Raw genomic sequence first — 24015 nt, forward strand, 5'->3', positions numbered from 1 at the left:
TATTAAAATTTAATTATAATTAAAATTTAGTTCTAAATAATAATATCAAAAAATATAAATATATTTATCTTTAGATATAATGAGATACATACATTTTCATACAAAATTCTCTTTTAAACTTAAAAATAATAAAAAAGAAGAAATGGAAAATAGCTGGAACGTTACCTGTGAGATAAGCCATAAGGGAATGAAATTGGTGGGTTACACACATAGGGAAAAGAAAAGGGTAGAAACGGAAATCCAAAATGTTGCATGGCATTGAGGCCACAGTGTGAGGACGCTTGCGCATAACGTAAGAATTTTGTCTTTGCAACGATTATTACAATCTTTTGTTGTTTATGATTATGCTTAAGCTTAAGTATATTTTACAATGTAATTGTCGGTTGATTAGCTATTCATTTTCATTCATATATATTTACTTTTTTGGTTTTTGTTTTCCAACATTAAACATGATTTAACAATAGACCAGATTATCATAAACTTAAATAAAAAACTATACTTGAGACGTAATTTTCCCCTTTTAATTTTTAAAAATACCTTAGAAAATAATCTCTAAAAAAGTTTTTCTTTCCACTTCCATTGTCTCCATCCTTTATGTTATTTTAATTTTGTTGGGGTAAAGAGTGAAAGAAGGAAAGTGAGGGAAATGAAACATGAAGGCAATTTTTCATAGATCGGTTGTATTGAGTATAGGGGAGGAAAGAAAAGATAGTGAGACTACCATTACGTTTTCTCACCAATATTGAGAGAAATACTCAAGTGAATAAAATTAGGAGCCATTTTTTTATTGCTAATTTCCTATATGTTTAAAAGAATTTGTATTTTATGTTAGTCATATTTATAAATGTCGTTAATTTCCTAAAATTCCAAAGAAAACAAACCTAAAATATGCATATCAATATTATTACTGATAATAATTATATTATTTTATCTCTACTTTCTTTCCATTTTTTCCTGCCGTACAACTAAAAAATCACCATATTTTTTACTCAATTTTTATTTCTTTAATCTTTCTTTCCTTAATTTTTCTTTTGTGAACGATTATTCTAAAGCCGTCTATGTCAAAATCATCATTCCCTATTTTTGAATTAATTTTCATTTGAATATATAATATTATATCATTATTTTTTAAAATGAGTTAACATATCTCATTAATTGTTTTTAACATTTATTTTCAGTATCCAACCAATGTTTACTAATTTATAATAGCTTTAAATGTAAGAAAAACAAGAAGTCTTATTGTATTTATATTTAACATTATATATTCATTATATTGTTCTTTGATGAACTCATATATTTATAATATAAAGTTATAAACGCCAGCTTCAGCCACCCATCATTTTTTATATAATTAAATATATATTTTTAGTTCATGACTAACTAACTAATCACTTTTAAAATAAGTAATTATATCACCTAATAAATATTGCTTCCATGAATCGAATTTTTCACAATTATTCTCTCTCTTTTTAGTCCTATATTTCTTGACTAACTCACTGTTGCCGAGTAGTAAAGAGAAAAGAGACAAAACCAAATACCAGAATGCATGAATTTCTGCTGCCACCGTATGCAAAAGTAACTGTAGATTAGAATAGAAGCCAGCTGTATCATGAAAAACGAGGTGCTTGTTACATAGAGAGAAGTGTTATGCATCATATGCATGTCCTCGTGGACCATATTTGAATTGTGAGAGACTTAACCTTATTATTACAATGAGTAGTGTTAGATGGAGTTGTTGTGCACGTTGGGGTTCCAAATCATCTTCATCAATGAAGCTCTTTTTGTTCATGGTGCCTCTAGTGTTTGTTGCTGTGGTTGTTTTTGTGTTGGGTCCTAATGTTTCTAGCTGGATTTTTATTGGAAAACGTTCCTTCTTATGGAGTTCTGTTAACCCTTCTTTCTTAACTAGTGGTGGTGATTTGAGTACTGCGGAAGCTAATGTTATATTTGGTGAGAGAAAGAAAGAAGGGCTTCAAGATTTGGTGGTGGAAGTAGATGGTCAAGGCAAGGAGAAGGATAAAGCTATATCTAATGACATTTCCTATAATCAGTCCAATTCTTCTTCATCTTCGGTTCAACAATCTGTAAGAGATTAATTTTGATTCTTTCTATGCTTTTACTTCTGATTCCATTTTCTGTTTCAACAACAGTGGGGAATAATAATAATAATTAGTGTTGAACTGTCCCAGTCTCCTTAATAAAATAGTAGATGATAGAGTTAATTACACTGACACTTCCTGAGTTGTAGTAAAATTATATAAATCATCCCTCACTTTTCTATACCTACCCAAAACTTTCCTAGTTTTTATACTTTCATTACACTGACCCACCCCTGCATAAGAAATAAGTGTAATCTTTTAAACAAAAAATGTGATAAATGCAATTAAGTTAAACAAAACATGGTATATTGTGAAGAAAAATTCAAATAATATACAAATTAATGTATCTTTATTATTTTTTGTTACAAAATGCATCAACAATTCTAAAAAGATATTGTTTAAATCGCTCTTATACTATATCGTAACGACTCATATATTATTTGGACTTGTCTCCACAATATATCATGTTATTATTTAACTTAATTGCATTTATCACATTTTTTGTTCATAAACTTACACTTACTTATTTCTCATGCATGAGTGGTCAGTGTAATGAAAGTATAAAAAATGAGGAGGGTTTATGTAGGTGTAGAAAAGTGAGGGGTGATTTATATAATTTCACTAAAACTTAGGGAGTGTCAGTGTAATTTACTCTAGATATATTATTATATCCAAGAAGGAATAAAAATATGTAATTGAAGCTATTCATTAGTTTTTCAATGAATAATTATATTAGAAGAGCCATGGGGGTTGGTTCACTTGATTAGAAATCTATCACACCCCATAGGTGAGTGAACTCGGAATCTTGTTGATGTGAGAACTTGGTGTGTTGTGTTCAAATATGTCTATAAGTGTTTCAACAGTTAAGGAATCAAATAAATGACATATAATAAATAGAAGAGACTAAGATAAAAGAGAATTAAGGTTTGACCAGTTGTGACCATAGAAACTAGATTTGCTAGTTTGGCAGGAGAACCGTGAATCGTTCGAGTATTGATCCATGGTACTTTGGCGACCCAAAATGCTCCGATTCGGTATTGATACTTAGTTCCAAGCGAACCACCATTAAAGATGTAATTTTTCTCATCCATGAACTTCAAACCATGACCAACCGAATATGAACGATAAGCCATAGCAAAAAAATAGAGAAAGAGAAGAAGATAAAGGAAGAGTCGCCATATAGAAAGAGAATGGAAGAAGAAGATAGAGGAAAGAATAGCATGTAAGCTAGGGTTTGAATGAAATTAGGTTTTGATAGTATTGGGTAGGGTACGTACTTGGCTTACTTAGATAACCCAAAATACTTTAATAGGTTTAATTTAAGTAAAAATATTTCTTTAAAAAAATATTGAATTATTTTTTTCTAAAAATTTAAATTGACTCATTCATTTAGTTTTCATTAATAAAAAATATACTCAAGTGAAAATAACCAAATTATTGAATCATATTAGATTATAAATGATCCAAATTAAATATAGAATTAAATCAAAGAAAATAAAATAAAATATTTTAAATATATTGTTAATTAATAGTCAATCATAATAATATAAGTATAAAGAATATATTGAATATATTAACTAAATATACCTATAACGTACCGATACTTTGATATGGTAATGTACCGCAAACTATGTACCCGTATTGAAGAGAACCGCGTATCATGTGACTATGGTTGTGATTACGTCCCATGGAGTGTTGAATGATCACCAATATACTATTGTAGAATAATGATTATAAGCTCTAGCATTATCCATTGACCGAAATGCCTATGAGATGTTTCTATTTCGTGTGGTTATAATAATGAACTTGAGTCCAATATATAACATTGGTTACTCTACTCCATTTAATTACTAGACAATTTGGGACTAATACATTATCATATTTCAAGCATCCTTACCAATCTTCATCTTTATTGAAATGATGAATATCTCGCTCATTAGGAAATCTACACAAGAATCTCCACCTTGGCAAATATCTTACTTCACCTTATTCGATGCCTAATTTGTCTTTATCAACTTCTTAAATAAGAGTATACTCCTATTCACTATAAGTCTTTCTGAGTATCCTTGACGGTGTTACCAAGAACCTACCTCTCCAAACTTATAGTGCAGCTTCTTGTACCGTTTTCTAACGCAACACGCCACTTAGCTCTCCATCGATAGGATGTATTTTGATATTATGGAACTTCTACACCAAAGTTCATCAACAACCGCCCTCTTCATATAATTCAACTAGTTGAACCATGGAGTTTCCTTGGAAAGTCTCGGCCCCTACCACCATTGACTACTCAACAATTGACAACATCATATCATACCACTCCTAACAAGGAACTATTGACAATGTACAAAGCGAAAGACTTTGGTAAAGTAAGTGTGGGTAACAACAACAATGAAAGCATTATGGAGCGGATGATGTGTGTTTGTAGACTAATGTCAGTTGCACATTGAAATTTAAGAACATGTGATATATCATCCAGATCTACGCCTAAATTTGAATTATGTGCATGTTGTGGGTCGAGCTAGATAGCATAACAACTTCGATGATGGAAAATGGAAGCTTTCCAAAGGCTCAATGGTTGTTACTCGAGGAGTGATGTATAACACCTTATACAAAACTCAAGTCAAGCATATAGGTGATGAGTTGAATGCAGTCGAGAATGATGTTTCACCAAATTTGTGACAGAAGAGACTGAATCATATAAGTGAAAATAGATTGCAGACTTTAGCATTTCTCATTTCTTATGCTAAATCCTTATGATCACTACTTATTATGAAAACATCCTAGAGTTTCTTTCAGCAAAACATTGAAGCTCAAGCAAAATATTTTGGATATGGCTTATTAAAAAATGTGATAAATGCAATTAAGTTAAACAAAACATGGTATATTGTGAAGAAAAATTCAAATAATATACAAATTAATGTATCTTTATTATTTTTTGTTACAAAATGCATCAACAATTCTAAAAAGATATTGTTTAAATCGCTCTTATACTATATCGTAACGACTCATATATTATTTGGACTTGTCTCCACAATATATCATGTTATTATTTAACTTAATTGCATTTATCACATTTTTTGTTCATAAACTTACACTTACTTATTTCTCATGCATGAGTGGTCAGTGTAATGAAAGTATAAAAAATGAGGAGGGTTTATGTAGGTGTAGAAAAGTGAGGGGTGATTTATATAATTTCACTAAAACTTAGGGAGTGTCAGTGTAATTTACTCTAGATATATTATTATATCCAAGAAGGAATAAAAATATGTAATTGAAGCTATTCATTAGTTTTTCAATGAATAATTATATTAGAAGAGCCATGGGGGTTGGTTCACTTGATTAGAAATCTATCACACCCCATAGGTGAGTGAACTCGGAATCTTGTTGATGTGAGAACTTGGTGTGTTGTGTTCAAATATGTCTATAAGTGTTTCAACAGTTAAGGAATCAAATAAATGACATATAATAAATAGAAGAGACTAAGATAAAAGAGAATTAAGGTTTGACCAGTTGTGACCATAGAAACTAGATTTGCTAGTTTGGCAGGAGAACCGTGAATCGTTCGAGTATTGATCCATGGTACTTTGGCGACCCAAAATGCTCCGATTCGGTATTGATACTTAGTTCCAAGCGAACCACCATTAAAGATGTAATTTTTCTCATCCATGAACTTCAAACCATGACCAACCGAATATGAACGATAAGCCATAGCAAAAAAATAGAGAAAGAGAAGAAGATAAAGGAAGAGTCGCCATATAGAAAGAGAATGGAAGAAGAAGATAGAGGAAAGAATAGCATGTAAGCTAGGGTTTGAATGAAATTAGGTTTTGATAGTATTGGGTAGGGTACGTACTTGGCTTACTTAGATAACCCAAAATACTTTAATAGGTTTAATTTAAGTAAAAATATTTCTTTAAAAAAATATTGAATTATTTTTTTCTAAAAATTTAAATTGACTCATTCATTTAGTTTTCATTAATAAAAAATATACTCAAGTGAAAATAACCAAATTATTGAATCATATTAGATTATAAATGATCCAAATTAAATATAGAATTAAATCAAAGAAAATAAAATAAAATATTTTAAATATATTGTTAATTAATAGTCAATCATAATAATATAAGTATAAAGAATATATTGAATATATTAACTAAATATACCTATAACGTACCGATACTTTGATATGGTAATGTACCGCAAACTATGTACCCGTATTGAAGAGAACCGCGTATCATGTGACTATGGTTGTGATTACGTCCCATGGAGTGTTGAATGATCACCAATATACTATTGTAGAATAATGATTATAAGCTCTAGCATTATCCATTGACCGAAATGCCTATGAGATGTTTCTATTTCGTGTGGTTATAATAATGAACTTGAGTCCAATATATAACATTGGTTACTCTACTCCATTTAATTACTAGACAATTTGGGACTAATACATTATCATATTTCAAGCATCCTTACCAATCTTCATCTTTATTGAAATGATGAATATCTCGCTCATTAGGAAATCTACACAAGAATCTCCACCTTGGCAAATATCTTACTTCACCTTATTCGATGCCTAATTTGTCTTTATCAACTTCTTAAATAAGAGTATACTCCTATTCACTATAAGTCTTTCTGAGTATCCTTGACGGTGTTACCAAGAACCTACCTCTCCAAACTTATAGTGCAGCTTCTTGTACCGTTTTCTAACGCAACACGCCACTTAGCTCTCCATCGATAGGATGTATTTTGATATTATGGAACTTCTACACCAAAGTTCATCAACAACCGCCCTCTTCATATAATTCAACTAGTTGAACCATGGAGTTTCCTTGGAAAGTCTCGGCCCCTACCACCATTGACTACTCAACAATTGACAACATCATATCATACCACTCCTAACAAGGAACTATTGACAATGTACAAAGCGAAAGACTTTGGTAAAGTAAGTGTGGGTAACAACAACAATGAAAGCATTATGGAGCGGATGATGTGTGTTTGTAGACTAATGTCAGTTGCACATTGAAATTTAAGAACATGTGATATATCATCCAGATCTACGCCTAAATTTGAATTATGTGCATGTTGTGGGTCGAGCTAGATAGCATAACAACTTCGATGATGGAAAATGGAAGCTTTCCAAAGGCTCAATGGTTGTTACTCGAGGAGTGATGTATAACACCTTATACAAAACTCAAGTCAAGCATATAGGTGATGAGTTGAATGCAGTCGAGAATGATGTTTCACCAAATTTGTGACAGAAGAGACTGAATCATATAAGTGAAAATAGATTGCAGACTTTAGCATTTCTCATTTCTTATGCTAAATCCTTATGATCACTACTTATTATGAAAACATCCTAGAGTTTCTTTCAGCAAAACATTGAAGCTCAAGCAAAATATTTTGGATATGGCTTATTGTGATATATGTGGTCTCATGGAGGTGGAGACTCTGAGTGGTAGCACATATTTTATGACATTTATTGATGACGATGCACAGAAAGTGTGGGTGCACTTTCTAAGGAGTAAAGACCATTTGTTTCAATACTTCGAAAGGTTTCATGCCATGGTGGAGAGACAAACAGGGAAACCTTTGAAGTGTGTTTACAAATGGGGTAAGTACACTTCCCATGGATTCAATAATTATTTTGTGAGCATGGCCTCAGACAAGAGAAGACGATTCTAGACACCGAACATCATATTGGTGTGGTCAAAAGAATCAATAAAACCATTAAGAAAACATCAGAGTATGTTGAGAATGGCTAAACTGCCTAAGCTATTCTGAGGTGAAGTTGTTCAAACTATGTGCTACATGATTAAAAGATCTCCATCTTTTTATTTGGGCTTTGATATTCTTGAGAAAGTATGGTCCGAACATGATATTAAATACTCTCATTTGAAGGTGTTTGGACACAAAGTCTTTGTTCGTGTGAGTAAGGATCAGAGACAAAAACTTGATGTAAAGTCGTTCCTTGCATTTTTTATGGGTTGTGGAGAAGAATAATTTGGCTATAGGTTATGAGATTCATAATAGAAGAGAATCATTAGAAGCACATATGTAGTTTTCAGTAACCATTAGAAGCACATATGTAGTTTTTGGTGAGCAAGAAATTATGTCAGATTGTGCAACTCTAGAGAAAACCATGAAACTCTGTGGTAATGTTGATTATACACTAGTCTATCCTCCTAGAGAAAATGGCATAGGATGGGAGAGTTAAATGACCATGGGGTTGATGATGAGTCAGAACCAAAAGATGTTGGACATGGAGAAGGTATTGAGCAATGGGAGCAACCGCCTACACCACAACTAAGAAGAAGCTACGTCATAGCTCAAGAGAAGTGAAAGAAAACATCTTCCATCCAATAGATACCCCAGTTCAGAGTATATTCTCCTCACTGACGAGGGGGCTAGCAAGTTAGATGAAGTTCATACTCATAAAGATAAATTCAAATGAATGAAAGTCATGCAAGAAGAGATGGATTCCTTACGGACAAATGATAATCATAAAGTTGTGGAACTTCCTGAAGGCATGAAAGCCTTGAAGAACAAATGGGTGTTCAAGTTAAATAAAAATGGCGGTAAACTAGTTAAGCATAAAGCTCTCTTGGTTGTGAAAGGCTTTGGACGAAAGCGAGGAGTAGATTTTGATAAAATTTTCTCTCATGTAGTGAAAATGAGATCTATTCGAGTCATACTTGGATTAGCAACTAGCTTGGATTTAGAGCTAGCACATGAAAAGCTTTAACTTTATGTCGAGTTGATCAGCATGGGTCCTAGATGAATGTTCCAATATTCAGAGTAAGAAAAGCCATAAGACATGAGATTTATTGCATGAAGAAAATTTAAAGTTGATTCAATAGGGTATGAGCATAGGACAGTGGATATTTTGGACTTGTAATTTTGCATTGTGTTCATGTTATATAAGTCCTCTATAAATAGAGTCGTTCAACTTTAGTTGGAGACGCAAAAAAAGCAAAAGCAACAAGATCCAAAGCATAACATAAGTCTTTCCATGTGAGAGCTTCTACATTGAGTAAAAAATAGAGAGTGTAAGTAAATCCTAAAGAGCGTAAAGTATGAGAAAAAGACAGTAAATTAATTTTGGGTTTCATATCTATTACTCATTGGTACAACTACATGTTGTAGCATTTGAATAGGCATTGACAAATATTATATTTGTACCTCTTGTGTAAGAAGATTGTGAAACAAATATTGTAATTTTCCTGTATATAATGAAATATTTTTTATGAGATTATCGTGTGATTTTTCCTTCAACATTTGAGGGGTTTTCACATTAAAATTTGGTTCTCCTTTTCTTTGCTCTGCATATATTTATTCCTTATTTCTATTAGGCTGCCGAGTTTGTAGATATAGTTTTATTAAATCTACTTTAGTGTTTGTTGCTACATCGCAACATCATTTAATTTAAATTGTGTATTTCATAGTTATACGTAGATACAGTACATATATCTATGAAATACACTTGTACATGTAAGATTGTTGTGAGTTTTCTCATTTTATTTTTCATCTCTAAAACTCAACTCGGATACAAATTCATATTGAACAATTGATTTAGTGATATTTTTAAATAGTTTTTTCTTGCATGAGTTATGTGATTTTTGCAATTGATTTGGACAAGGACGCCAGAATTTTATACTTCATCCAATTTATTGGTTTCCTTCTTTCCTCTGACACTATTCTGTGCAATTAAAGTTATCTTAAAAATGTTTTCGTTCTTGCATTAGTGTTTTATCCCATTCCATTTTTCCAGAGGTTGATTTCAATAAATCAATAACCAAGAAAGATTTTGTTGTAACAAAATAGACATTATTGAGAGGGAGTGCCTATGACCTATGATAGAAAAATGGGTAACATAGGGTTTAAAAAGGTGACTCTAATGTAAAAACTAAAAGGTGAGTGAAGGAGAAAATAATGTGCAAATATCATTTGCATCTTGAGGGAGACAATGAAAGTTACGTTGATTTTCATCATATGCTACTTGTGAAGTAACTTATCAATTATTTGAAGGGACTAGATGATTGTATTATTGTGTCATTTAAATTGAAACCTTAGCATTTGATAGTTAAACTAAAGTTGATAGCACATCATTTTTTATCAGAACCAGACTGAACTTCTTAATATCTCCGTACCTTGGTCCAACACGACTTCTGTGAATGAAACTTATGTTTCTCACCAGAGGCAGATGCAGCCAAGAAAATTCAGCATCTTAGATAGGATGGAAGCCGGTCTACTACAAGCTCGAGCTGCTATTGGACAAGCTAGACTCGAGAATCAAACACATGATCCGGACTATGTCCCTGAAGGTCCAATGTATTGGAATGCTGAAGTGTTTCACAGGTACATGATGGACTTCTTTATTTTCTATCTACTGAACTGTTATCTTTTAACATATCTAGTACCTGCCCTCCTCTTACTTGAATGTTTCTCAAATGATACTATATGACATCTTTTTCTCCCGGTTTTTACTATTAAGTACAAATCTAATGAACAATCGAATAGTAAAGAGAACACGGAGAAGAGAGACAGAAAACAGAAATTTGTTATTCTAAGTCATAGGGAACGTTGATGGGTTATTAGAGAATAGGATTACTTGTGTGTTCTACATTAGGTCATTCAGAAATAACATACATATATATATATAGCCTAATACCCCAGCCATTTACATCAACCCAAACCAGTAATCCCGAATTTGATATTATGCGGAAGGGTAACAGTCCGCAGCCATGGGCCATGACACGCCCTAGTACGCAGCCGTGTTGGCCAACATGGTCTGTTCGTGTTATACTGTAATTCTTCATCACGAGAAGCCTCTGGCACACAGCTGTTATCACCATACGGACTGGCCATGTACTTCTTCCTTGCTGCCATATGAGCCATTTGCACAAGTATATTGAACACTTGAGTTAGTTAAGTTAACTGTAAACTAGTTGGAAAATCAATTTGTTAGTTAGATTCCATGGTTGTACATATTTTACCATTCACCACATGTCTATGTTCATGAGAGGTGAGGGTAAAACATGTAAAGACTGTACATAGAAGGAAGTCATTCATGACCGTGAAGTTGGAACATTGCACTTTTCATTCATACTCTGTTAATCACTGTTTAATATAAGTCATCCATTAATTATCATCTCTTCACTACAATTCCTATGACAGGAGCTACTTAGAAATGGAGAAACAGTTCAAAGTATTCGTGTATGAAGAAGGGGAGCCTCCAGTTTTTCATAACGGGCCTTGCAAAAGCATATACTCCATGGAAGGGAATTTCATCCATGCAATGGAGATGAATGACCAATTTCGAACAACAGATCCCGAGAAAGCACATGTATTTTTCCTTCCTTTTAGTGTAGTAATGATGGTTCGATTTGTGTATATAAGGGACTCCCATGACTTTGGCCCCATAAGAAAAACTGTCATAGACTATGTCAATCTCGTTGCTGGAAGATATCCCTATTGGAACCGAAGCCTTGGAGCTGATCACTTCATGCTTGCTTGCCATGACTGGGTAAACAACTTACTACTAATTGAAAAGTGATTATTCAACACCACTTTTATTATACAATTTTTATATTGGTTAATAGTAAACAATTTTCTAGTTAACTTGCATCATTGGGTCAGCATTCTAATAACTGTTTATTATAAGAGTTCAAGTTTTAATTTATACATTGTCAATATAATATATTTTTTATCATCTTACACGTGACTCTTATGATTTGTTTACGAGTTGGCCTTTGGAGGGGAAGAAAAGGAAAGGAAAAGTTTCCATTTCCCTCTAAAACCGATTTTTTTTATCATTTTACATATATGACTCTCAGGCTTTAGAACTATTTCGTAAGTATATTTCATGGCTCTGAAGTCTTTCATTTCCTTCTAAAACACAACTCGCAAACAGACCTTTAAGATAATTATTATTAGTTAGTCAAACTACGACTACACATGTTGATGCATCACTAAATCATAGTCTAACAAGTTTTTAGACTTAAGGTGCATCACAATTAAGTCTTATAAGAATAAAAAAACTGAATGTGAATATAGTGTTGTACTAAGTCATTTTTATTTAAGAAGCACAAATCCTAAGATATGAAAATGCTGTACTTATTTTACAGATTTGTTACCTAATTCTGTTTCAGGGGCCAGAGACTTCATTATCTGTTCCTAACATGTACAAAAACTCTATCCGTGTCCTTTGCAATGCCAACACCTCTGAGGGATTCAACCCTTCTAAAGATGTTTCTTTTCCTGAAATCAATCTCCAAACAGGTACTATAAACGGTTTCGTTGGTGGGCCATCTGCATCTAAACGTCCGGTTTTGGCTTTCTTTGCTGGAGGCCTTCATGGTCACATTAGGTCTATTCTTCTTGAGCATTGGGAAAATAAGGATGAAGATATCCAAGTTCATAGGTACCTTCCAAAGGGAGTATCTTACTATGCGATGTTACGGAAGAGCAAGTTCTGCCTTTGCCCGAGCGGGTATGAGGTCGCGAGCCCGCGAGTGGTTGAGGCTATCTACACTGGCTGTGTTCCTGTACTCATTTCAGATCATTATGTTCCTCCATTCAGTGATGTTTTGAAGTGGAAATCTTTTTCGGTTGAGGTTTCGGTGAATGACATTCCAAACTTGAAGGAAATTCTAACTAGGATTTCCCCAAGGCAGTACATAAGAATGCAGAGAAGAATAGGACAAATTAGGAGACATTTTGAGGTAAATTCTCCACCTAAGCGATTCGATGTGTTTCATATGATCCTTCATTCGATATGGCTTAGAAGATTGAACTTCAGAATCATTGATGATCAGTAACTTGTAACCTAAGACCATGTTGCATAAATTACTCTGAACAGTTCACTTTAGCAATGTAATATGGTGTGATTCTATTCTTGTCAAGGATTTGAATAATTTTTTTTTGAAACTGATAATCATGTAGATTTGATGTGAGAATGAATCACTCTTGATGTATATCTCATTTTGATGGGGAGTAACATAGACTACATGCATGTGAAAGATGTTGACTAAGGATGTCCAAATATTAATGTAGTGTAAATATGACAGTGCTAGGTGGTAAAATTCAGTGTTATGAGAACTGGACTGGACGGTCCAAACCAGTTGGACCGCTGACCGAACTTGAAAACGATTTTGGTTTGCAGTCTTAATCCAATGAGGGTTGAACCGCTTTGAACTGGGGAAATTCCAGTCTGGTCGTGTAAAACCCAGTTTAACCGCATTAACTCTAGAAGTAAACCGGACGGTTCAATTAAAAATTAAAACCATTCAATATTTTGTTTTACTTTAGTCCAAAAAAAAGATTTAGATATGTTATTTCAATATAATTATAGATAGATATTAATTATATAAAACTTTACATTTACATATAATTATATATTTTTAGATAAAAATTATTAATTATGTATAAAATTACTCGGTCAGACCGCACGGTTTAACCGTTCAAACCGGTTAAACCTATTACGTGACTTCTTTCGGTTTGACGTCCGGCTCGAGTTTCACAACATTGGTAAAAATAATAGACCACTCTAAAATAGCATATTAAATCGTGCAAATGGCATGTTTGAGAAATTAATAATAGTTTAGGATTAATAATCTCAACATATTTCCACTATTAATTTAGAATAAGTAATTTAATAATAGAGTTTAAAATCTATGCACCGATAACGTAAAATTATAATTCATGATGTTAATTGACAAGGATGATGGTAGATCAACTGCTTATTGCACAAGCAATCTGTTTATGCAAGTTTAATTCATTAGTTTAAGTTATGTTGATTTTTGGTATTGTAACTTAGATATTATTTTTGCATAGCTTTTGCCTTGGCTGTTTTCAGGCTTGTTTCTTGCCTTTTAAGTTAGATAACTTGGCAATTATTTAACTACCTTCTATATATAGTTTGTAATAATTCTTGGATAACAAGTTAATGAGAATATCCAAATCATTCACACTTTTCTGTTTGCTTCCTTTTCTCTCAATTCCTGTGCAAATTCATTCTCCAATTGACCATTCCTCATCTCCTCAATTCACCATTGTTGTTCCTCTCGAGCTCAATGGAAGCTTATAATCTTCACATGGTATCAGAGCATCTTCATTGAAGAGGCTCTGTTACTTTTTCGCTGCATCTTCTTTCTCTTCTCTTCATTTCTCCTTTGAATTCTTCAAAATTTCTTCGCGAATTCTCTTCGCTTTCTTCTCCAATTTTACTCTATGTTTTCTGCAACTTTTCAATCTAGTGTTCATCAATGTACAATCGAATGATGAATATTATGAATCCTACTCAAGATCCTTCTTCACCTTTCTTTATGCATCCGAATGAGAATCTTGGAACAATTCTCGTCTCAACTATTTTGAATGGTGATAACTACCACGGACGGTCACGTGACATGGCAATGTCTCTGAAATCGAAGAATAAATTGCAATTCATCGATGGATCTTTGCCTAGACCTTTAGTAGATGATTCAAATTTCTCTGTGTGGGACAAATGCAACACATTGGTGATTTCCTGGTTGATTCATTCCACAGAAGCTTCTGTTGTGTAGAGCGTACTATGGATGGAGACAACATTTGAGATTTAGCACGATCTCTGTGAGAGGTATTATCAGGGAGATATATTTCATATTTCTGAATTTCTTGGTGAAATTCATACATATAAGCAGGGAAACATGTCTATAGGATCATATTTAACTCATATAAAAGGTTTGTGGCAAGAATTAGATAACTTTAGACCAATTCCTACATGTTCTTGTTTAAACAAGTGTGAATGTGGACTGATTTCGGTAATAAGAACATACATAGAACATGATAATGTTATATGCTTTCTTAAATGATTAAATGACCAATATGAGAGTGTACGTTCACAAATAATGCTAATGGAACCTTTTCCTAGTGTGAACAATGTATTTTCTCTGTTAATTCAACAGGAAAGGCATTTGAACATGCATATAGTTGAGCCTAATTCTACTACTGGTATGGATATTTTGGAAGCAATTATGAGTATAATGGTAGTAGATCTACTACTGGTAGAGGTAGATATGGAGGAAGAAATTACACCAGGGGAGGTAATAGTTCAAGCAGATTTACAAGAGAAAAAGGCACTAGAGTGTGCACTTTTTGCTATAAATCTGGTCACACTTTTGATCATTGCTATAGAAAGCATGAATTTTCACTTGGTTTGCAAAGAAACAATGATGTGAATAATTTCACAGTAGGCAAGATTTCAGATGATGATGGAATACTTGGAAGTAAACCAAGAGAAGAAATGGTTTCAACTGAGAATTCTTCAATGTTGCCGTTCACACCTGAGCAACATAAAAGTTTACTTTCAATTCTCCAACAACAGACCAATTTGCATCAAGGACATAGCACCAATCAATTGAGCACGATTTCACATAACACCAATGCTAAGCCACTCATTGGCACCAAAGCTATATTTGAGTAAGATACTCTCAAATCTTATACCAAATTGTGAAGAAGATCTTTGCTCCTGACCTTGGCAAGGTTTTGATGAAGACACCAACATCACCAAAAAGAAGAAAAAGAAGAATACTTATGAAGAAAAAGAAGATTAAAGCTTTAAGAAAATTAGATTAAGTCTCTATAGGTACTTCTATCCTAAAACTCTTTAATATACAAAGTAGTAATGCTCAAACTATTTTTAAAGAAAGTTGAAACACTTTAAAATACGTAAAACAATTTTCAAAAATAGTGTGTAACGGGTTACTTCATCTAAGTAAGTTGTTATAAGTGTGAGAAAAGAGTTATCCAACTTAAAACTGATCAGAGTAATCCATTACTGTATTTGAGTAACATATTACTAGTGTTATTAAAGTTGAGTAACAAGTTACTCAAATTGTTGTAATCGATTACTGTAAGTGAATTTTAAATTCACTGTGGACAGAACATTTGGATAATCGATTACTCAATGCTGTAATCGATTACTGAGAGTTGTTACATCAGATTTTCAGATTTGAAACTCAAAAGTTTTCATCCCAAACAAAATGCCTTCATTGCGAACAATTTCTACTCTTTTATAAAGGCACAATGGCTGATTGGAAAGCCTATTTAAAGGCATTAGAACTCACAATGAAAACAACTATTTGAACAACTCTTTTACACTTTTCTCACAACTTTCCTAAACTTTTCTGAAATAATTTTATGCACTTCTTAGCAACTTGAACTCAAACTTTGAAAGCTATTTTTCCGAGTTGCTTGAAGTAAAGTGTTTCAAAGTTTTATAAACTTAAAGAACATTATTACTAAGTATACAAAAGAGTTGATTGAATTGCAAGTGTTATAATATTTCATACTTGTAAAGGCAATTCAAAGCCGATTATTGAAATTATTCATTCATTGCAATAATCTTTCTTTCACATGGTGTGAATAGAAAGGGGATAGAGTAAATTGGAAAAGTCTTTTCCAAGTGTATAAATATTAGTGAGTGGGTAAGGTACTTAGGGATCTCAGGGTGAGACTTTGTAATTACTACTCATAATATTTAGTGGAAAATCTCTTGCGTTGCAAGAGTATTGGACGTAGCCTTCGATGGACTAGAATGTGAACCAATATAAAATACTTGTGTACTCTCCTTTCCCTTTCTTCTTTAATTTATACTTGTTTATTTTCTGCAATATTATCCGCTGCACATTAACTCTTACATTTTGCAGAAAAAGATACTATAATTTTAAGTCAACTAATTCCCCCCCCCCCCCCTTAGTTGCAATCCTGTTCTTACACAATTTGCATCAAGGACATAACACCAATCAGTTGAGCAAAATTTCACATAACACCAATGCTAAGCCACTCATTGAGTCACAAGGTAATAACAATGTTTGGGTAATGCCATGTTCAACTGAGTCTTATGATTGGATCCAAGACACAGGTGCAACTGATCATGTGTGCTATATTCTCTATGCTTTCCACACTTTTAAACATATTAAACTTGTACTGGTTACTTTGCCTAATGGAGGGAAAGTCTCCACAGATGTTTCAGGCACCATTATGTTCTCAAACAAATTGTACTTAACAAATGTTCTGTACATTCCATCATTTCGATATAATTTGGTATATGTTTCTAGATTGACACATACAATTCCATGCAAGCTAATATTTATGAATACTATTTGTCAAATCCAGGAATGTCCATCATTGAAGATGATTGGTGTAGCTAGGCTGAGATATGGCCTTTATGTGATGAACATGTCACTTATGCCACTGACAAAATCTTCAAGTCATTCTATTGTTGCTATTGAAGATAGAAAGATCAATTCTCTTACTAGTTATGATTGTAATCTTTGGCATAATAGACTAGGACACTTATCTCATCAAACATTGCTTGTAATGCAAAGACATTTTCCATTCATTAAGTGTAATAAAACCTTGGACCATTGTCATGTTTGTCATTTGGCAAAACAAAAGAGGTTACCTTACAATGAAAGTTTATCAAAGTCTTTGCTTCCATTTGACTTGGTACATATGGATATTTGGGGGTCATTTGCTACACCTAGTACATCTGGACACAAATACTTCTTAATAGTGGTTGATGACAAGTCTAGATTTACTTGGATTTATTTTCTTAAACTCAAGTCAGAAGCCTCTGCCTTAATCAAGTCTTTTGTGCATATGACATACACTCAGTTTGGTCTGAAATTAAAATGTATATGAACTGATAATGGCAAAGAATTTTACATGAAGAGTTTTACAACACTCAAGGCATTTTGCATCAAACCACTTGTGTGGAGACACCCCAACAAGCTCAATCCATCCTCATACTCTATCTTCACCTCAAAATACACATTCTCAATCTAATAATTCTGTCCATAATGGTCCAACAGATACACATACTTCCACTATTGAATCTCCTACACATTCTTCCTCTAATTTTCCTATTGAGTCTATTGTCCCTATTTCATCTCTATCTTCACTATTGATTTGCCTATCCTCATACTCTATCTTCACCCTAAAATACACATTCTCAATCTAATAATTCTGTCCATAATGGCCCAACAGATACACATACTTCCACTATTGAATCTCCCACACATTCTTCCTCTGATTTTCCTATTGAGTCTATTGTCCCTATTTCATCTCCTAATATTACTGCTCCTAGATAGTCTTAGAGAATCAGGCACAATCCAAGGTATCTATATGACTATCATTGCACCTCAGCATCTAAGACAAATCCATCAATCTTGTCATCTTCAGTGGTAACATATCCTTTGTCCCAACATTTATCTTATGATAAACTTTCAGATGCTCACAAGCATTACTCTCTTGCTATCTTTGTTGTTAATGAACCTACTCACTATGCTGAAGCTATTAAAAGAGATTGTTGGAGACAAGAAATTCAGATGGAATTAGATGCACTAAATAATAACGGTACATGGATACTTACTAAACTTCCACTAGAAAAGAGAGCAATAGGGTGCATGTGAGTTTTCAAGGTAAAGTACAAAGTTGATGGCTCTATTGAGAGATATAAAGCTAGGCTAGTGGCTAAAGGGTTCACTAAAACAGAAGGTCTAGATTACCTTGAAACCTTTAGTCTTGTTGTTAAGATGACCACTATTAGAGTCATCTTGTCTTTAGCCTCTACACACCATTGGCATATGCAACAATTGGATGTCAATAATGCTTTTCTTCATGGTGATCTCATTGAAGATGTGTATATGAAGGTATCACCCGATTTGCAAGTCCATGACTCCTCACTAGTTTGCAAGCTACAGAAATCATTATATAGCCTTAAGCAAGCCAGTCGACAATGGCATGCTACACTTACTGGTGTCCTTATTCAATCTGGATATTTGAGAGTTGCCTCAAATCATTCCTTTTTCATTAAGTTCACTTCATCCAACTTTACTACAATTCTTGTGTGTGTGGATGATTTGGTTTTCACTGGAAATTATTTAAGGGAAATTCAAACAATGAAATTGTTTCTAGATTCAAAATTTAGCATTAAAGATCTTGGTCAGTTGAAGTTCTTCCTAGGCATGGAGATAGCAAAAACATCTAAAGGCATTCTTCTCTGTCAGAGAAAATATGTATTGGATTTGCTTGAAGAGTGCAGGTTTCTTGCTTCCAAACCTTGCTCCACTCCAATGTAGTATAATGACAATCTTATTCACTCACAATTTGGATCTCCTTTGATTGAGCCCAGTTCCTATAGAAGATTAATGGGCAAGTTGCTTTATTTGACTTACACTAGACCTGATCTCAGTTTTTCTGTTGGGCATCTGAGTTAGTTTCTCTATGCACCAACACATGATCATTTTGAAGCAACCATGAGAATCTTAAGATATCTCAAAGGATCCATTGGCACTAGAGTCTTCTTTCCAACTGAAAATGACTTGAGAATCAAAGGCTACTCTGAATCTGATTGTGTTGCTTGCCCTGATACTCGTAAATTTGTATCTGGTTATTGTTTCTTCCTTGGCAATTCACTGGTTTCTTTGAAAAGCAAGAAACAACAGACTATTTCTCGTTCTTCTGCTGAAGCAGAATATCATGCCATGGCCTTAGCTTCATGTGAGGATCAGTGGTTAGTTTGTTTACTACAAGAACTTGGGTTTGCTCATTCAGAACCGGTTCAATTATATTGTTACAACCATCCTTCTATGCACATTGCTACTAATCATGTGTTCCACGAACACACAAAACACATAGAAATGGATTGTCATTGTATTCAAGAATGTGTACAATCCAACCTTCTGCATTTGTTACCCATTTATTCTTCCTCACAAATATCCAACGTACTCACCAAACCACTTTCTCCTCACTTATTTCAGAAGCTTCATTCCAAGCTTGACATGCTCAATGTTCACATGCCAACTTGTGGGGCCCTGTTAATTGACAAGGATGATGGCAAATCAATTGCTTATTGCACAAGCAATCTGTTTATGCAACTTTAACTCATTAGTCTAAGTTATGTTGAATTTTGGTATTGTAACTTAGATATTATTTTTGCATAGCTTTTGCATTGGTTGTTTTCAGGCTTGTTTCTTGCCTCTTTAAGTTAGATAACTTGGCAGTTATTTAACTACCTTCTATATATAGTTTGTAATGATTCTTGGATAATAAGTTAATGAGAATATCCAAATCATTCACACTTTTCTGCTTGCTTCCTTTTCTTTCAATTCATGTCCAGATTCATTCTCCAATTCACCATTCCTCATCTCCTCAATTCACCATTGTTGTTCCTCTCGAGCTCAATGGAAGCTTATAATCTTCACACATGAGTTAACCATTATTTATACTTAAAAATAAATGTAGTATACTTGAATATTAAATAATAATATTTTACCCTCGCATTACATAAACTTGAAATCACTAATGTATTATTAATGATGAAAGTTTGATTGAGATTATTGATCATGTGTCATCGTGATGTCGGGGTGGAGTGACTATTTATGGTAACGACTCATTGGTATAGTGACTATTTATTCCCGAGGTCACGGGTTCGAGTCGCGGAAGGCTCCCGTTAGAGGGGAATAAAATATTGCAGAGAGTATTTAAGCTTGAGGGTGACACACTCAGTATATTCATGGGCCTGAGAGGTTGCATGCCATAACTGGGGTGTTACAATAACACTGGACACTAAACTAAAAGGGTAGAACATAATACACAAGTCATCTTGAACTTAACACAAATAATCTAAAATAACTTACACAATAAAAAACTAATTATAAATAATTCACGGCATGACCATTTGATAATGGATCTTCAACATAGTTTAAATCGAAACTCCTTAGGCACCTCACCTAGAAACATCAGAATACCCAAGAATACCCAAACATAGTGAGATAAAAATCTCAGTAATAATATTTTAAAAACTTTCAAGCTATGACATTCCTATAAGTCACAAGTACAGAAAATCTTCGTAAATAATATTAATAAGGATTAACAATCATAATATATCATCCTATAATATAACTAACTAATACAATATCAATTAGAAGATAAGACACACAAAAATAATAACATATTCAATTTATATATATGACATTAATTGTCTCGAACTCTCAGTCCATGATTAAAAGTTTGCACACAACATATCTTTTGGAAGTGTTTGCCCTTCGCCAAGTGCCCCCATTGGTAGGAATTGTCTTACTCCATTTCTGGAAAATAAACCTGTCTTTATGCGATTGAGAACTCATTTGCCCATGCTCAGGCTAGTCATAAGTGAACATAATTGGTCATAGACCCCCTTACCAATCATCAATGAGTATATTTGGATCATAGATCCTCTCACAATAATGATGCAACATAAAATATAGGGTGACCGGATAGAAAGTTGGAAATGATACAAAATATATAATTATTACATATATTAACAAGTATATGGATATAGCATGGCAAAAATAAAGTATTTGTTAACTTTCATGATTATATATGTTTTCATCACACTGAAATTTTAATAAAGTTGAAGGACAATCTTAATTTAAATTGTGTAGGGTGCCATATTAGAATGATGTATGATATTCTTTGATATCTCTTTATAATTGAAAGGCTATTGAATTAATATGATTTTGACAATTCAACTTGTTAGAAGAAATATATATAACTACACATATAGAAGTAAGTTTGTCAAAATATTAATTCTCATTACCAATTTATGGAGTTTTAGGATTTCAAGTATTATATATGATTGATGGAGAGTATCTACCCCTTTTCCTTGTTTTCTTCTCCTATCTTTTTCTCTCTTCTTCCTCTTTCATCTTATCTTCTCTAGAATGAAAGACTTTTCTTTCTTATTATTGGAGAACAAAGTCACCATGGAAACAAGACAACAACAATAATAGTTAATCAATTAACTGGATAAGTGTTAATTAATTAACTGGTTGGAAAATCAAGTGAAGCATTGGTTGAACAATTATTGTAATTGACATATTTTACGCGTTTTACACATTTAACATATGTTGAATTGTTTTACAACATGTGTTTATTAGCTTGTTAGAGAGTTAGTTAGGTTTGTTGCATTGCTTGTTTTACAAGGCATTGTATATAAACAACACTCTCTTGTATTATTTCAATTCAATGAGAAAATTTCACAATATTCATTTTATGCTTCCGCATTATTTTCACAATATGGTATCAAAGCACCTTCATTGAAGGTGTCTTTGCTGCCGCTGCGCTTCATTTTTTATTATAAATCACCATTCTTTTAGCTTTATTTGCTGCTATATCTGCACCATTTCTGGTCAAGTATTCAAGAAAGCTCATAATCTTCTTTATTCCTCTCTGCCACTCAGGAGCTTTAGTGGATTAAGCACAAAATCACCATGACTTGTGGTGCAAAGGACCAAACACTCATTCATGCTAATGATGCAACTAAAGTTGCCAAGATTCACATGGAGAAAGCAGTGTCACATGGAAAAAGCCTTCTTCCAAAAACAGTTACCACATCCCAGATTCTTGTTATGCATCAATGCACTTTCTTGTTATGCCAAGATTCTCATACCATTATGGTAACTTAACAGTGGAAATATATATATATATTATATTAAACAAACATTAGAACATTGTTTTTAAAGGCAAAAGCTAGTTATTTTTTACAAGGCCAAAAGCTAGTTGTATATAACACAAAATATGATTTTTAATTTTTTAAAATTTCAACAAAAATAAGGAAATCTATTATCCTAAGTTCCTTACTGATTCAAATAAATTCAATATGATTCTGCTTGATTTTGTTTTTTTAATAGAAACTGAGATAAATTTAACCGTCTACCTATGCAGCCAACATCCAGTATTCCAGTTATATGGCGCCACAGGAAACATCCAAATTTAACTGTACTTTTTTGACTCCTATTCTATGTGACTAATGTGAAGAAAAAATTGATATATCTTGTTTTTTTTTAATAAAATTAGATATATCAAGTCATATATGTATATAATCATTTTTTAGCAACTTGGTTGATATCATTTAAAGCAAGCAACTATATTAATTTTTTAATAATTTCTTATCTATTAAATAATGAAAATAATAGTATGTAGAATGTATATTTTGATTGTATTGATTGAATTGAAAAATGATACAAGAAAATGTTATTTATATACAATGTCTTATAAAGCAAGCAATGTAACTAATCTAACTAACTCTTTAACAAATTAATAAACAGATGTTGTAAAACAACTTAAACATGAGTTAAATGTGTTAAAGGTATAAAACGTGTCAATTGCAAGAATTGTTGAGTGAATGCTCCACTTGATTTTCTAACTAGTTAATCGATTAACTATAGTGTTAATCGATTAACACTTACCCAGTTAATCGATTAACTGTTATTGCTGATGTCTTGTTTCTGTTTGGTAGCTTTGTTTTTCAATAGCCGTCAAGCTGGAGAGTAAATGATAATGACTTCAGCTTGATATTTTGATTTGATATCATAACAATGTGATGAATCGGATTATCGATCCTGATGTGATTGAATTTTCTTAATCATTTGATTATATACCTAGTCAGAAATCTTGACCATATTCCCATGGTTTTTCTATAGTTTTACATTGTTGAAGCGTCATAATTGCTCGTGATCATACTATTCAGTTTCTTGGCGTGAATTTCATACATTTTCTTGACAATATTTTAATCATCCATTTCTAAAAAGAACCTTGAAAATGGATTATAATAATCTTCAAAGCATAATCACAATCTTAAATGACACTAATATAGGTATCCTTATTTGAATCTTGATCACCATTAAAAGATCCAGATGATTTCCTTGTACAATGCCTTGTAAAGTACAGTCTACTTGGAAATGGTTTAAGGCCCCCAGCAGAAGCTTTAGGACTGGGAGTAATGCAATCCTCCATTTTCTTATACCAGACATCATCAGCATGTGAGGTTTCACAAAATTTTGCATTAGAATCATCTTATCTGTTATTCACTGTTTACAGTCTTTTGCCATAT

At 32.9% G+C, this 24015-nt stretch overlaps 1 protein-coding gene and 1 long non-coding RNA gene across 2 annotated transcripts; one reads left to right on the forward strand and one right to left on the reverse strand.

The window, feature by feature from the left end:
* The first annotated feature begins 1510 nt into the window (after nt 1-1510).
* Nucleotides 1511-13111, forward strand: LOC109338616 (probable glycosyltransferase At5g03795). The gene is made up of 4 exons (XM_019575892.1): nt 1511-2084; nt 10216-10454; nt 11274-11622; nt 12248-13111. The coding sequence occupies exons 1-4, from the start codon at nt 1713-1715 to the stop codon at nt 12914-12916; spliced, it is 1629 nt and encodes a 542-aa protein (XP_019431437.1). The 5' UTR covers nt 1511-1712; the 3' UTR covers nt 12917-13111.
* Nucleotides 9930-23982, reverse strand: LOC109338617. The gene is made up of 3 exons (XR_002106568.1): nt 23851-23982; nt 21164-21167; nt 9930-9940 (listed from the first exon to the last, which is right to left on the reverse strand). It is a non-coding gene; the product is annotated as an uncharacterized LOC109338617 (long non-coding RNA).
* Nucleotides 23983-24015: the final 33 nt, after the last annotated feature.

Source organism: Lupinus angustifolius, unplaced genomic scaffold (genome assembly GCF_001865875.1).
Source record: "Lupinus angustifolius cultivar Tanjil unplaced genomic scaffold, LupAngTanjil_v1.0 Scaffold_32_33, whole genome shotgun sequence".
Taxonomy (NCBI): domain Eukaryota; kingdom Viridiplantae; phylum Streptophyta; class Magnoliopsida; order Fabales; family Fabaceae; genus Lupinus; species Lupinus angustifolius.